Source organism: Macadamia integrifolia, chromosome 2 (genome assembly GCF_013358625.1).
Source record: "Macadamia integrifolia cultivar HAES 741 chromosome 2, SCU_Mint_v3, whole genome shotgun sequence".
Lineage (NCBI taxonomy): Eukaryota > Viridiplantae > Streptophyta > Magnoliopsida > Proteales > Proteaceae > Macadamia > Macadamia integrifolia.
In genome coordinates, this window is record NC_056558.1 from 13,084,259 (window position 1) to 13,097,911 (window position 13,653).

The following is a 13,653-nucleotide window of genomic DNA, read 5'->3' on the forward strand; positions in this document are numbered from 1 at the left end:
ATTTCTTGGCACAGAAAAATGGAAAAACACACTTTCAAAAACTTTATCAAATGGTGTCAGTTTTCGTAGTCTAGAATTTACAATATCAATTATCATAGTCTAGAATCTATGGATCTGAGAAGTTTTCTCCTATTGCTTTTCTTCCATCAAAAAAATTGCCAAGCTTCCCAATCTTTTATTGGCAAGTTAAGGGGTCTTCATAATTTATAACCCCACCACCATTTAAAAAAAAAAAAAATTTAATATTATGACCTGGTCCTAATAAGTAATAATTCTTCCTACTTTGTACCAAAAAAAAAAAAACCCTTCCTACTAAAAAAATTTTTTCTAGCCCCGATTCGACGATTTCCATGGTAGGAGGGCTGCAATTGGCCGGGCCATCTTTGTATGTGTCCAGAGCTTGCTCAAAATTTGGGTCTAGACTCTGAAATACAAGCTCTGCAAACCCTAACTCTCACCATTCGTTTACACTTTCTTAGGCGCCCATAAACAGTTGCTTTCTTTAGCTCTCTCTCTCTCAGAACTCTTTTGCTAATCCACTCCTTGGTCCTTATTCTTACAATCGAGGACCTCAATCAGTAAAACCATGGCGGAGAGAGGAGAGCGTGGCGGCTTCGGACGCGGCTTTGGCCGTGGTGGTGGCCGGGGTGATCGCGGCCGTGGCCGCGGTGGGCGCCGTGGTGGTGGTCGCAGAGAAGAAGAAGAAAAATGGATTCCCGTCACCAAACTCGGAAGATTAGTAAAAGAAGGAAAAATTAGAAGCCTTGAACAGATCTACCTTCACTCTCTCCCTGTAAAGGAGCACCAGATAGTAGATACCCTGCTTCCAAACTTGAAAGACGAGGTCATGAAGATAATGCCCGTACAGAAACAGACACGGGCTGGTCAAAGAACTCGATTCAAGGCCTTTATTGTGGTTGGTGACGGTAATGGTCACGTCGGATTGGGGGTTAAGTGTAGCAAAGAAGTTGCTACTGCGATTCGTGGATCAATAATCTTGGCTAAGCTTTCTGTGATTCCCGTTAGGAGGGGTTACTGGGGGAACAAGATTGGGAAACCTCATACTGTGCCTTGCAAGGTTACAGGTAAGTGTGGATCCGTTACTGTGCGTATGGTACCTGCTCCTCGTGGTGCTGGGATCGTTGCTGCTAGGGTTCCAAAGAAGGTACTACAGTTTGCTGGGATTGAAGATGTTTTCACTTCGTCTCGTGGATCGACTAAGACTTTGGGGAATTTCGTTAAGGTTTGGTTCTGCTCTTTTTTATTTGTTTTTGAATTTGAATTTATTGTTTCCATTGTTTAATTTAAGTTGTTGGTTTATGGGTTGTTGGGAATTGGATAATGGTTGCACACTTTTAACTCTGTGATTATTGTGAATAAAGTTTTTAGAATGAACCCATTTTCTCTCTAAAGAGGGGATTTATGCACTTGGTCACAGTACTGAACAAGAGTATTAAGTTTTTGCATCTGATTTGAATATGGAGGTTGTTAGGAAGTAGGAACCCACTGGACTTCATTGAGGTGTCAATTTAAACTTTGACTAAGTTAGGTCCATCCTGATTGCTGATAAGCTTGTCCGGACATGTAAGTTTCCACCACGTGGCTGATCGGCTGGAATCCAAATTTTGTAGCTGTTTATCAGCATGACCCAAGTTTCTACCACATGGTAGATCACATGGGGCCCAACCCAAATTTTATGGACAGGTAGACCTCAAAGTCTCTGGGATATGTGTTGAGTTTCAAACCAAACAGTGTTCTCCGAGTGGCAAAATAAAAGTTATGAAAAAACTAAAGACTACAAGAAGGGGGGGATGGACATACATACATGACAATACATGAGAGGGTATTTGATTGAATTAGGTCTTGAAGTTTGGCATCTGGTTATTCCAAACCTGTACCTATTTATCTGTTGGTCAAAATTGCCACATCATCCGGCAATGTGGCTAAAGTTGGTGGGTTACCTTTAGAAGGCTATCATGTCAGGCTGGCTAGCAATTTTTTCCTATTTTTTTATTTTTATTTCTCTAGTCTTATGTTTTGTTACATTGGTTATTAGTTCACTTGGCTGTTTTTAAGAAATATTTTAGTAGTTTGAATTGAATAATCAGACCTCCTGGGATGGATGGTTGTAGTTGTGTATAATTGATCTGCGTCTTCTTTCATCTGAGGCCAATAAAATTGGGTTTTGGGATGTATTAATGCAATTGCTCCATATGGGTCCATAGTGGTTTGGCCCACTTTGTTTTGGGATTGGCCCAGCCCAACCATTGTGGGAGTGGTTAGGTTTGGGTTGACTACTATAAGTAGTCACTCCTGGGTCTCTGCAGTCACATTACGTGATTCATAGTTACTTGTAGAGTTGTGGGAGAGAACCGTGAGGGAAACTGCAGAAGACTCTAGAGTTTGTTTGTGGGAACCATTAGAGTGGCACAACGGAAACATCGTAAAAGCTCGTGGAGGCCTCCCAATGATGCAGATACGGCTGCCCTTTCTTGGTTGGACCAGCATGACCGGCTTTGGAAGCCAAGAGCCAAGAAGAACCGGTCCAGTCCAGGGTTTTGGTCCAACAAGGGTTGGAAATAAAATTAGTAGTTTACTTAGTATCTTATTTCATGCTTTTATTTTCCACACTTGAACGTAGGAGTAGGATTTATTTCCTTGCTTTGGTTTCCTTTTTATAGTTATTTCCTAGTTTAGGCTAGTTTCCATTTTAGTTAAGTTTCTAATTTCATGTTCCTATTTTCCTATATATTGGTTGTAATCGATTGAAGATTTAGAGAGCAATTTGATTATTGAATGAATGTGTGAGTGTGATCCTCCTTTTCCCCCTCTCTACTCTGATTTCCCCTCCCTTCCCTAAGGGTTCTCCATCACCCAAACTATACACAGGTATTGTTTTAGTCCCTAATTAACTCATGTTCTTTGTTTGGATAACTATTTAAGGTTTGTATGTTTGTTCTAATCACCATTAAGGGATGATCTTTAGGATTAAACTCCCCAACAAGTGCTATCAGAGACACCCTAAAATCGAAATTTTAGGTGGAAATCAGGGTTAACTTTAAAAATGATTTTTTTGGGGTTAAAATAGGGTTTTGGAAGGGGTTTCGACGGAAAACGGCCACTGTTGGATTTTTCCACCGTTAAAACCAAAATATTTTTACATATAAGCGTAGGGCTCGTCCTCACGGTCAAGTCGATAGGTCAGACCTAGTCAACCCGAACCTGGGTCAATGGGTTAACCCAATCGAGTCGATGGGTCAACCCAGTCAAACCGACCCTGTAGCTAGGCAACCAAGTCAGACCTAGTCAACCCGGTCTAACTCGGAAACCCTAACAAAGTTGACCTGGGGATGACCCGCCGCACCGAGTCAAGAGAGTGATATTCACTCTCTGGACTTCGACGGAGAGTGAGGAAGTGTCTAGATGATCCACGGGGCATGCGACCTATCGACGTGGCCCTGAGGACGAGCCCTATGTTTCTATGTAAAAATATTTTGGTTTTGATGGTGGAAAAATCTGGCAATGGCCATTTTCTATTGAAACCCCTCCCAAAACCCTATTTTTGACCCAAGAATTTTGTTTTTAGGGTTTTAACCTTGATTTTCACCCAAAATTTGGATTTTAGGGTTCTAAACCATGAAGGGTGGCTCTGATACCACTTGTTAAGAGGTTTAATCGTAAAGATCGTCCCTTCAAGATGATTAGAACACACATAAACCTTAAATAGTTGTCCAGACAAAGAGCATGAGTTGATTATGTATTAGAACCATACTTGTGTATAGTTTGGGAAGCTTCCACAGTTTTTATTATGTTTCCGCTGTTCCACTCTAATGGTTCTCACGAATGAACTCTAGGTCTTCTGCAGTCTTCCTCACGAATCTCTCCCGCAATTCTGTGAGTAACTGTGATTACGTAATGTGATTGCAGGGACCAAGAGTGACTACTTATAGTAGTAAACCCAGCCCTAACCTCCCACAATGGTTGGGTTGGGCCTATCCTAAAACAAAGTGGGCTGAACCATTATGAGCTCATATGGAGCAATTGCATTAATACAGCCCAAAACCCAACATTCTCCCACTTGGGCAACATTAATACAATATCTTTCCATTTGGAGTCTGGCCATGTATACCCATAGCTAAAAACCCCCATTTGGTGACAGAGTGATTTCGCATGAGAAAGAGAGGGAGGGGAAGGGGTGTGGGAGGGAGATGCAGAGGGCGAAGTTTGGGATACCAAGGAAGTGCGTTTTGATTGAAAGACCACTCCTTTGTTATCATCGGAGGTGGTGGTGGTGGTAGGTAGGTAGGATTTTTGGAGGAAGTGATGTGGGAAAAGTTGGTAATATGAAAACAAAGGTGTCCCAAACATAATATTACCAACGTGAGATACCGTGGTAGTAGTTTCTCTTACCCCAGGTGTAATTTACCCTTTTGTCTTTATGGGAGCAGGCTTGGGTGTGTTGAGGGCAAGGGGTTTACTGTTTGTGTTTGGTCGTCTGCCTTTTGTTTCTTTTTTTTTTTGTGGGGGGGGGGGAAGAAAGAGAGAAGGGGGGGGGGATAATGCCTTGTTGCTTTGTATGATTTTTAGTTTTTTTGTTTTAGTATTTGATGACAGACCAACTCAATTTAATTCTTTTGTTGTTTGGAAGCATATTTGAATGAGAAATGAGTCGATTTTTATGATGTGAAATAGTTTTGATTGCTCAGCAAACCAGATCCCTCCTGTAGAGATAAATTGACAACCATTGAGGAATTTGTGATTCATGATTGTCATGTTATTCTGAAGGCCAAAATGGATACTGATGTCAATGGTAGTCTAGTTTTAGTTTGAGAAAAGTGTGTGCATGCCTATTTTTTTGGTCATAAAATCTCTTGAGGTCCTCATATTGTTTAATCATGTCAATGAATATATAACATCTTTCCAACTCATTGGTTCCGGTGTGGTTCTGTTCAGTTACATTCTAGGACTTGATTCAATTGATGTATAATTTCAAGGACGCCCTGCTGCATTAATTGTGCTGTATTTAGCATGTTGTTGTTTGCACTTTTTACGTGCTCTAGTCTTCAGATGGATCACTATGTTGAGTTGGATTTATTAGATGGAATCTCTTGTTTTATGCTTCTCAAGCAGTGCTGCATTTTTGTTACCTTCTGCCAGACCTTTCACATGGAATTCTGAAATTCTATTACTTGCTTATTGTACTTTCGTTGTCTAAATATTGAAACGTATGTAAATACTGATTGGTGTGGGTGCTGTTTATGAAGTCCACTTTGTTGATTAGGTTTTTCTTTTTTTTTTTTCCCCTCTCTCTCTCTCTCTGATTGTGAGTGATAATCTGATACCTGCTTGTCTGCAGGCCACATTTGATTGCCTCTTGAAAACCTATGGGTTTCTGACACCTGATTTTTGGAGGGAAACTCGGTTCATCAAATCTCCCTTCCAAGAGTACACGGATCTATTGGCAAAGCCGACTACGAAGGCCATCATCTTGGAGGATTTGGACAAGGAGTAAACCATCATTTATTTATTTTTGACAAACTAGAGGAAGGCCACCAAACAATTTTGTAGCTTTTGCTTAGTGAAGGGGTCAGTTGTTTTTACAGTTCACTGGTTTGCTACTTCCCAAAAGTGAAGTAAATGAAGTCATCTTTCTTTCATTCGATGAGTTTATGCATATTGGAAGAGTTTCAATCAGAGGGGGAGAGAGAGGGGATGTTGCTTCGTAAAACTTGCCTTTGCCAAGAGGTGAAGTTGATTGAATGCCTTCAGGCCACCTCTTTTGAAATTATCAAGTTCAAGATCTCTAGACCTGGCAGGTTTAGCGAAGTACATGGAAGTCTTGACCAGTGCATTTGTCCAATGATATATTGTGTTCCACTGAAATTGGCTGTGAGAGAGAGGTGATGTGGAGAACATGTCAACAAAGTTGGAGTGAGGACCAATTAAGCTCTCATATGCGCAACAGATAAAAGCACTCCAAGGTGCAAGCCTAGAAAGTCTTATTCTGTTCTAATGATAATTGAAGAAAGTCCTACCCAACAGATAAAGCACTCAAAGGTGCAGGCCTAGAAAGTCTTATTCTGTTCTAAAGATAATTGAAGAAAGTCTTACCCAACAGATAAAGCACTCCAAGGTGCGAAAAGTTTCCATGGTCAAGGATGATTGTCAGAGGATTTGAACAAATGAACCAGCTCTGTGGAACCTTTTGCAGCCCAGTGATATGGTTCCGTGGACTCCTTGTTTGGCCTCTTTAGCCTCGGCTTCTTGGGTACTGCCAACATTACCAAAATCCATATATACTGCAACAAATTGGTGGTTAAATCCAAGTACAACCACACATCGATAGAGGATCAAAACTCCCATCAGAGATTAGGATAAAACGATTGGTGGATACAAACAAGATCAACCACCCATCCTGCTTCCTTGGATATAGGATCAAAACTCCCATCAGAGATTAGGATAAAATGATCTATGTGATAGGTAGAGTTTAAAAGATTGGCTGATTTGCCTCGGAATTGGTGGGGACAGATTCCAGCCAATTTTAGGGTTCTTGAACTGATTTTGACCAATTCCAATACAATCTATTGGTGTAAGATATCTTGTATTTTGTCGCAATTTAATCCAGGGAATATTGCTGCACCACCCCCCTTCTGAGTAATTTTGGTTAATCTTGTAAATCTGTATGCATTGTTTGTTCTTGTTTTCTCATTCTTTTCTACATCATTTTAGGATGGCGTTTCTACATCAACAGGGCGTAGATTCCTGATTTTATAACCCTGGTGATTGGTAGTTGCAAGTAAGAGGAAAATGGTGGCGGGTAGGGACTTGGATTATGAAAGGTTAGATGAAAAGTTTGGGGTAGTCAATGGGACATTAAGATCGGGAGGGGTTAGTCTGCCTGCCAATTATTAAAGGGTTGGGAAAGACTTGGAGGAACTTTGGATTTAGCAATGCCAAGCATGAGAATTGGCATCGCTCCTTGCTGACATGCGTTTTGGGTATTTCACAACCCAAACACAACATTGTATGAAGTAGAGTTAGGGATCTAACTGACGCCTTCTATGCCCTAGAGAGCCCGCTGCCTAAATTCTTTTGGAGAAATTGCAATACTAAAATAGGAGCCAATAGTCTCTATCTTAAAATTAGAAAGACGGCAAATGTCCTCAATGTTGATAAAAGGTTTAATAAACACTAAATTCTTTTCTGCATCATTTTATGATTGTGCTCCCAACGGCTCTCGTGCCGTCTCTATCCTCTGGGTGATACTTATGCATGTTCTCAATTGGTCTAGGTGATGGCATGAAGGTCACACTACCAATCGAGGCCTATAAATATATATTATTTTACATAGCTGGTCATATAAAAATCACCAAATACCGAGGAACAAGATTTTTCTAGGATGAAAACATCAAATTCAATAAATTAGTAAAAATAAAATGAACTATTACCGATTTGAGATCACAACTTTTTTGGGTAAGGATTTGAGATCATTTCACATGCAATAAGTAGGAAAAAAAAAAAAAATCAATGAAGTCAACTCAAGTGCAATTCATTTCATCCGCTAACTTTGTTGAAATGGTTCAAAGTTCAAATTTTTACTTTCATGTACCGTGATTTGAATACACATAGTGAAACAAATGGATTTCTCCAACTGTCCCAGCCTATATCCTCACCTCGATGAATTCTAGACTAAGAATGGGCAAATCTGAAATATGAAGTCCTAAGAACAACAAATAACATATATGACCATTAATCCATAATACAACCTAACTAATATTTTAGTAGCAAACAATCGTTTAGAAAATGTCCAGAAAAATTGAACACATTAGTTCATGCATGTATATAAGAGTCGCTTCCTAAGATTGCGCTTCAATAGGACCGCATGTCACCTAGACACTACTGCAACCAACAACCTGGAAATCAAGTGAACTAATCCCAAAGAGCTCGAATCTAAACAGACAGCTCTGTTGACCAATCATCTATAGATCTAGCTACTCTATGTTTTTAAGATTTTAAAATATAACCACAAGCGTACGGATCAATGTAGCTACGGGTCGAACACAGGGAGAGCAGCCACTTTATTTTTATACTTCTTTTAATAATGCGAAAGTGAACCGATTAATGATTGTGATCTAAATCTAATTACCGTTCTAAACATAAGTATCTAAAATAACGTCCTAACCATTCGTCATCTAAGAATTTAAACACGCAAGCCATGCAATTAAATTTAAATAAATAAATAAATAGCTGAAAATAAACACCCCATGCAATTAAAAAGCAATGAAGGAAAAAAAAATACTGAAATAAAAATAAAGTAAAAGAAAAGGGCATAAAGCTAGAGAGAGACTCACAAGTAGATTTCTCTACTTAACCCGAGGGATGCATCATAATATGAGCTTCCCTACTTGACCAGAGAGTCACTCTTAGAAGGGTTACTCTACTTGGCTTTAGGGAAAGAGAGACAATTAAAATAAAAACAATAAAATGATGGTCCTACGGCTAGGAGGAGCAAAGCCAACACATACACTAGCCATGAACCTTAGGGGAAAGGGAGAGCAATAATGTAACAACTGAAATTAAAATCATAAATTAAGAAAGAAAGAGTAGTCAGAAAAGGGAATGAGAGGGAGGAGAGAAGACTACTGAAGGAGCCTACTTACTTGAACTTCAACCCTTGAACTGAAAACTTGATCGATTTGAGATACTACCAGTACTAAAAACCAGATCTGGAATAAACTAAATCTAAAATTTCTAGTACTAATGAAAACAAATCTGAAGAAAAAAATTTGAACTTGAAAGACATGCTTCATAGCTTATTCTTGTCACCTAAAACTAAGCCTAGAACTAGAACTTGAAAATTACAACTTCAATTGTTTAAACAATAAAAATAAAAGACTAAATCAAAAACAAAAGTGCTTGCATTAATTGAATCAAAAGAAATTACAAAAGTGTTTAAAGCATAAATCTAGAACTAGAGCTCGAGAAAGAGATAGAGCAACTAAGAAAAAACCATAGAAGAAGAATGAAGTCCCTCCTCTTGTGTTAATTCTATTATATAGAGAATGGGGGAGGGAAGCTAATGATTTTAGCTTCTAAAAAAAAATTTTTTTTTTTTTTTTTTTAATCTTGTTGATGAAGTGGAGGAGAGAGAAGACTCCTCAGTGATGAGTAGGAGAGAGAAAATCTTCTAAAAAAAATCTCAACAAAATGGTAGCTAAGAGGTTCGAACTTGAGACCTCCTAATAAGGAAGGGATTTTGCATACCACAACTCACCAACTATGCTAGGTAGTTGTTGTTATAAAAAAGGAATCTTCAATCACTTAAGGATGTGGTCCATCGATCCTTGTTGGCATTTAAAATATTCCTTATACCCTTGGGATAACTGCAGATGTGCTAGTTCTGTATCTCGGTTTAATTCTGATCCATTATTCTTTTTCTGACCCGAAAAGGATAATCACTTGTACGGTTGACCAAATGAATGTGTACTTGCAATTGAACACGTTTATCTTGCTTAGAATTTCATCCTCTTTGCAACCATGAAAAGAAATAGGACATCTTTATGTGTAAAATTAGAGATATAGCGTCCGATAGTCATTAAGGTCTTGAAATTATAAAACCTATAAAAAGAGAGTAAAACCCAAGGTAGCTCCATTCTAAATATGTAAAATGCATGTTTTACTATACTAGATTTCACACATAAATGTGCTCATCACTATGTTAAAGAGATAATAGGAGTGGATGTTCAATTAGGGGCATAGAGACCCATATGGCCATTCTTACACCAAGTTCCATCCAAGGGGAGAAAAGTAAGACCAAATAACTGTTTACTAATTAGACCCCATATATTTTTGTTGTAGATTAGAATTCCTCATCCTTTAGCGACAAACACTCAAAAATTTACATGTTACTTCTAACTAAAGGCCATATCTAGATGGAGCGAAACATCCATAGATGGTCTTCCAACTCCCACTTCTTAGAAAATATTTAGAAAGCCATCTCCTTTGATGTTACTTCCAAACTCCAGTTCCTCCCACAAATCTGTTCCCAGTTCCACCAGGAACAAACATATCATTGCCTCCTGGAACCTTCATATTGACACCATCCCCCACCCTTAGCCCTCCTCCCTATTTGCTGCCTCCCCACCCCCCTCCTTTTTCTTTTTTTTTTCTTTCTTGGATTTAGCTAGGTTTTTCTTTCATGCTAATCCAATTCTGGATCTAGTTCGGTTGTATTTGTTTAGATTTACTTTGTTTGGCTAGCAGTGGACTAGTCTCTTCCCTCTTCTTCCCCCCTTTGTATATTCTTCCCCTCATGGTAATGAATTTATTTATTCATCCCCCCTAAAAAAAAAAAGTCATCTCTACTAGTAGATGACAACTAACTTAGAAGAATAAGGTATAAGCTTATGGAACTTCCAAATTCTGATCACCAAGAAGAAAAATTCCATAGTCATTCATACGTAGGAGAATTTACTAGCAGAAACCCATATAGAGAAGATCATATTAAAGCAAATTGTTCTGCCCCATAAAAAATGAAGACTCAATCAACCAATGAAAATCCCATTATGTGTTCCAAACAAGAACTAATCCATAAATCATCTACCATGCTGAGAAAGATTTGAACTAATTCTTCACAAAGAACCCAAGAGAAAGGCCACAGTATCCAATCAAACTATTTCAGCTTCATCTCCACCCCCCCCCCCCCCACACCACAAAAAAAAACCACATTAGAGAGACTCGATTTTAACCAAATACGATAAATTAAAGCAATCTTACCTGTCATTTTTCATTGCTCTAAGGTCAAAATAGAAGTTAAAAATGGCAGCCAATAAATCCTTCAAAATATTTCACTTTTCTTCCAGGCCAGCTGCAAAAGCCCAGCAAAAGACTTCTGTAGCAACATGGAATTGGAAGATCCAACAAAATAATTATACATAATCAAATTAACAGACTCGAAATTAGCCAACTTCAACCTATTCCGGCTGTCCAAGAGTATGCTATCAAGCTTAAAGTCAAGGTGAGTAACACCTTTCCTGTGACAACGAGGGATGACCTCCATCAACGGAGACATGACACCAGCAGCTTCGACATAAGAGAAATTGCACTTGGAGAGATGATCGTAAAAATCAGAAGAGTAGCAGAGCTCCATGAACGTCGTTAGGGTTGCCGCCACTGAGGGGCTGCATGATCTTTGCGACCTTCTTAATTGATGGAGTTTGTCAAACGATTTTCAGACATGACTTTTTGGTATCAGGAGAGAAGCACATGAATACGGAACCGAATCTTCCCCATAACGATCTTCGCAAGCCTAATGTTCCCCCTTCAGTCCTTCGCTCATCTCCCAAACTCTCTCTGTTGCCCTGTTTTAAGGTTTCCAATTTATAAACTAGACTAATAAAAAACAAATGCCAAGTATATGAAAATCGCCAGTTGCCGGAGCTTCCACGCGGAGGACAAGCTGATGTTACAGAACACCTCCCCCAAAATGTAGAAAAGGCCGGGGGAGGATGTGAGAGACAATGGGGATTGTTTCGTATTGGGGAGGAAATGCACTTTTTTTTATGTTTTCAAAATAAAAAAATTGAGGTATATCATGTGTAGTATTAGTATTAGGGAGACAAATCAATGAACGATTATGATTTTTAAATCCCTTTTGAAAGGATGAAATTAGTCCCGACCAGCTATACGATTAGCTGCTTTGCCGATCAGAATTTTTTTTACCCTAATTCCTTAGTGATACAGCCAAATCATACGGCTCAGTAGGGTGAGGACACGCGTCCCCCACCGGGACACGTGTCGCCCGCCAGGTAGGGAGTACGAAGACTCTATCACGCTCTGTCACGTCGTTTGCATGAGGGGAATATTCCCCACAAGGAGGACAGAGGTATTAGAGCAAGACTGGGAGAGAGAGGAAGGTGGACCCCAGAAGGCTAGAGGAAACCCTAACCCCGAAGAAGCATATAAGGAGGCCGAGAGGAAGGAAAGAGGTAAGCTCTCAGACCCTCACCATTACTCCCTTACTGAAAACTGTGCGGCCGACCCTAACTTGAGCGTCGGAGGACTAACCCCGGATAAAGCTCCGGACCTCCACCGTCTGTGCTTGTGCAGGACCAACTCGCGGGGTTTTTTGGCAGCAACACTTAGTGATGAGGGCCCTATCTAATTTGTGTATGACAGTCTGGCCATTGTCCACTCCCTAGTTGAAGGAAGCTTAAACTCCTATGAGCTACTATTCATGTGAATCTTACTAAATCTACCCCACCCACCCCACACCCCACACCCCACACCCACACCCCCCCCTCCCCCAATAATAAAATAAAAAAAAAGCGTCTTAAACTTAATTAGGCTGAGATACAAGACATCAACCAAGTTTGAGTAGAAGGGCTTTACTGTGAATGTGATTTTCTCTGATGCCCAACCCCACAAACCGTTTGGTTTTGCAAATAGAGGACTGGGAGAAACTGATAAACCCCTCATTATTAACATGACCTTTCAAACAATAGGCATTAATGGAACCCACTTTGTCTGCAGAGAGATTTGGGAAATAAAAAACAACACATTTGTTAGGTGGGGATAGAATTGAGAACTCTGATTTAATGAGAATAGTCATACCTGCTTGAGATAGGAGGTTGCACTTCCAATCTAAGAGATGATTTTTTAACACATACGACAATGGGATTGAGGCAATGACCTCTAGACTTAGGAGGGAATAAATGGGTACCCAGATATTTAATTGATTTATCCATTTTAAAAACTCCTAGAAATTGCTTGATGGATAACTTTATTGCCTTGCTGGTATTGCTATTGAAGAAGATTCCGCTCTTACCCATGGTAAACTGTTGCCCAGAGAGGTCTTCAAACATGTGCAATAGAGCCATTAGGGTATTACCATCTTTCACAGTTAACAAAAGAGAAGGATGTCGTCCACCAAAGTAGACGGAGAAGAACACAAAGAGTGTGTGGAGCATGTCACACCAATGTTGGTCAAATCCTAGAAATTCAAAGATTGCATGAATAAAGTTATTTATTTATTTTTTTCTATCAGAAAAAAAAAGAAAATCAATTAACTATATATGTGATTAAGTACATCAATGTTCCGATTAGTGATGTCTATGTTTGAGAGCCTAGTAATGATATTGGTAGCAACAAGTTGCATGAGTCGAATTACTTCATTTGTAGGCCTGAGCATGTGGGTTGGTATAGGTACAAAGTTATGAACATCAAGAAAAAGAGAGAGTGCACTTCAGATAAAGCTTCAATCTGTTTGCCAAAATTTTTACAATTATTTTATATTATGTGATCTAGTAAGGCAACAAAATTTTCAACGTGAGACCTGACATACTATTGGAATTTATTTCTTTTGGGGGACCAAGAGGGGGGGGGGGGGTTGGTTGGTTTGGGTTCATCTAAGGCTACATTTGATTTCAAAATATAGAACTAGAATCATGTTTAAATGGCCACAAGTTAGGTAACTTTCAATTGATAATTTTGAGAAGGAAAAAAGAACCAAAAAAGACAATGTGGATCTTGTGCCAAGACACATGAGAGGGTGAAACGACTGTCATGCCTCACATGAAAGGAGAAAGTCCTACCATTATTGATGCTTTCGTGTTATCTCCAATTGATCCCTACACTGGTGCAGAAATCACACTG

General features: G+C 39.4%; 1 protein-coding gene across 1 annotated transcript; it reads left to right on the forward strand.

Moving 5' to 3' along the window:
- Positions 1–387: 387 nt before the first annotated feature.
- Positions 388–5,657, forward strand: LOC122088383 (40S ribosomal protein S2-3-like). Its single transcript, XM_042657647.1, has 2 exons — positions 388–1,243; positions 5,357–5,657. Exons 1-2 carry the CDS (start codon positions 587–589, stop codon positions 5,510–5,512), a joined length of 813 nt encoding a protein of 270 aa, XP_042513581.1. The 5' UTR covers positions 388–586; the 3' UTR covers positions 5,513–5,657.
- The last annotated feature ends 7,996 nt before the right edge of the window (positions 5,658–13,653 follow it).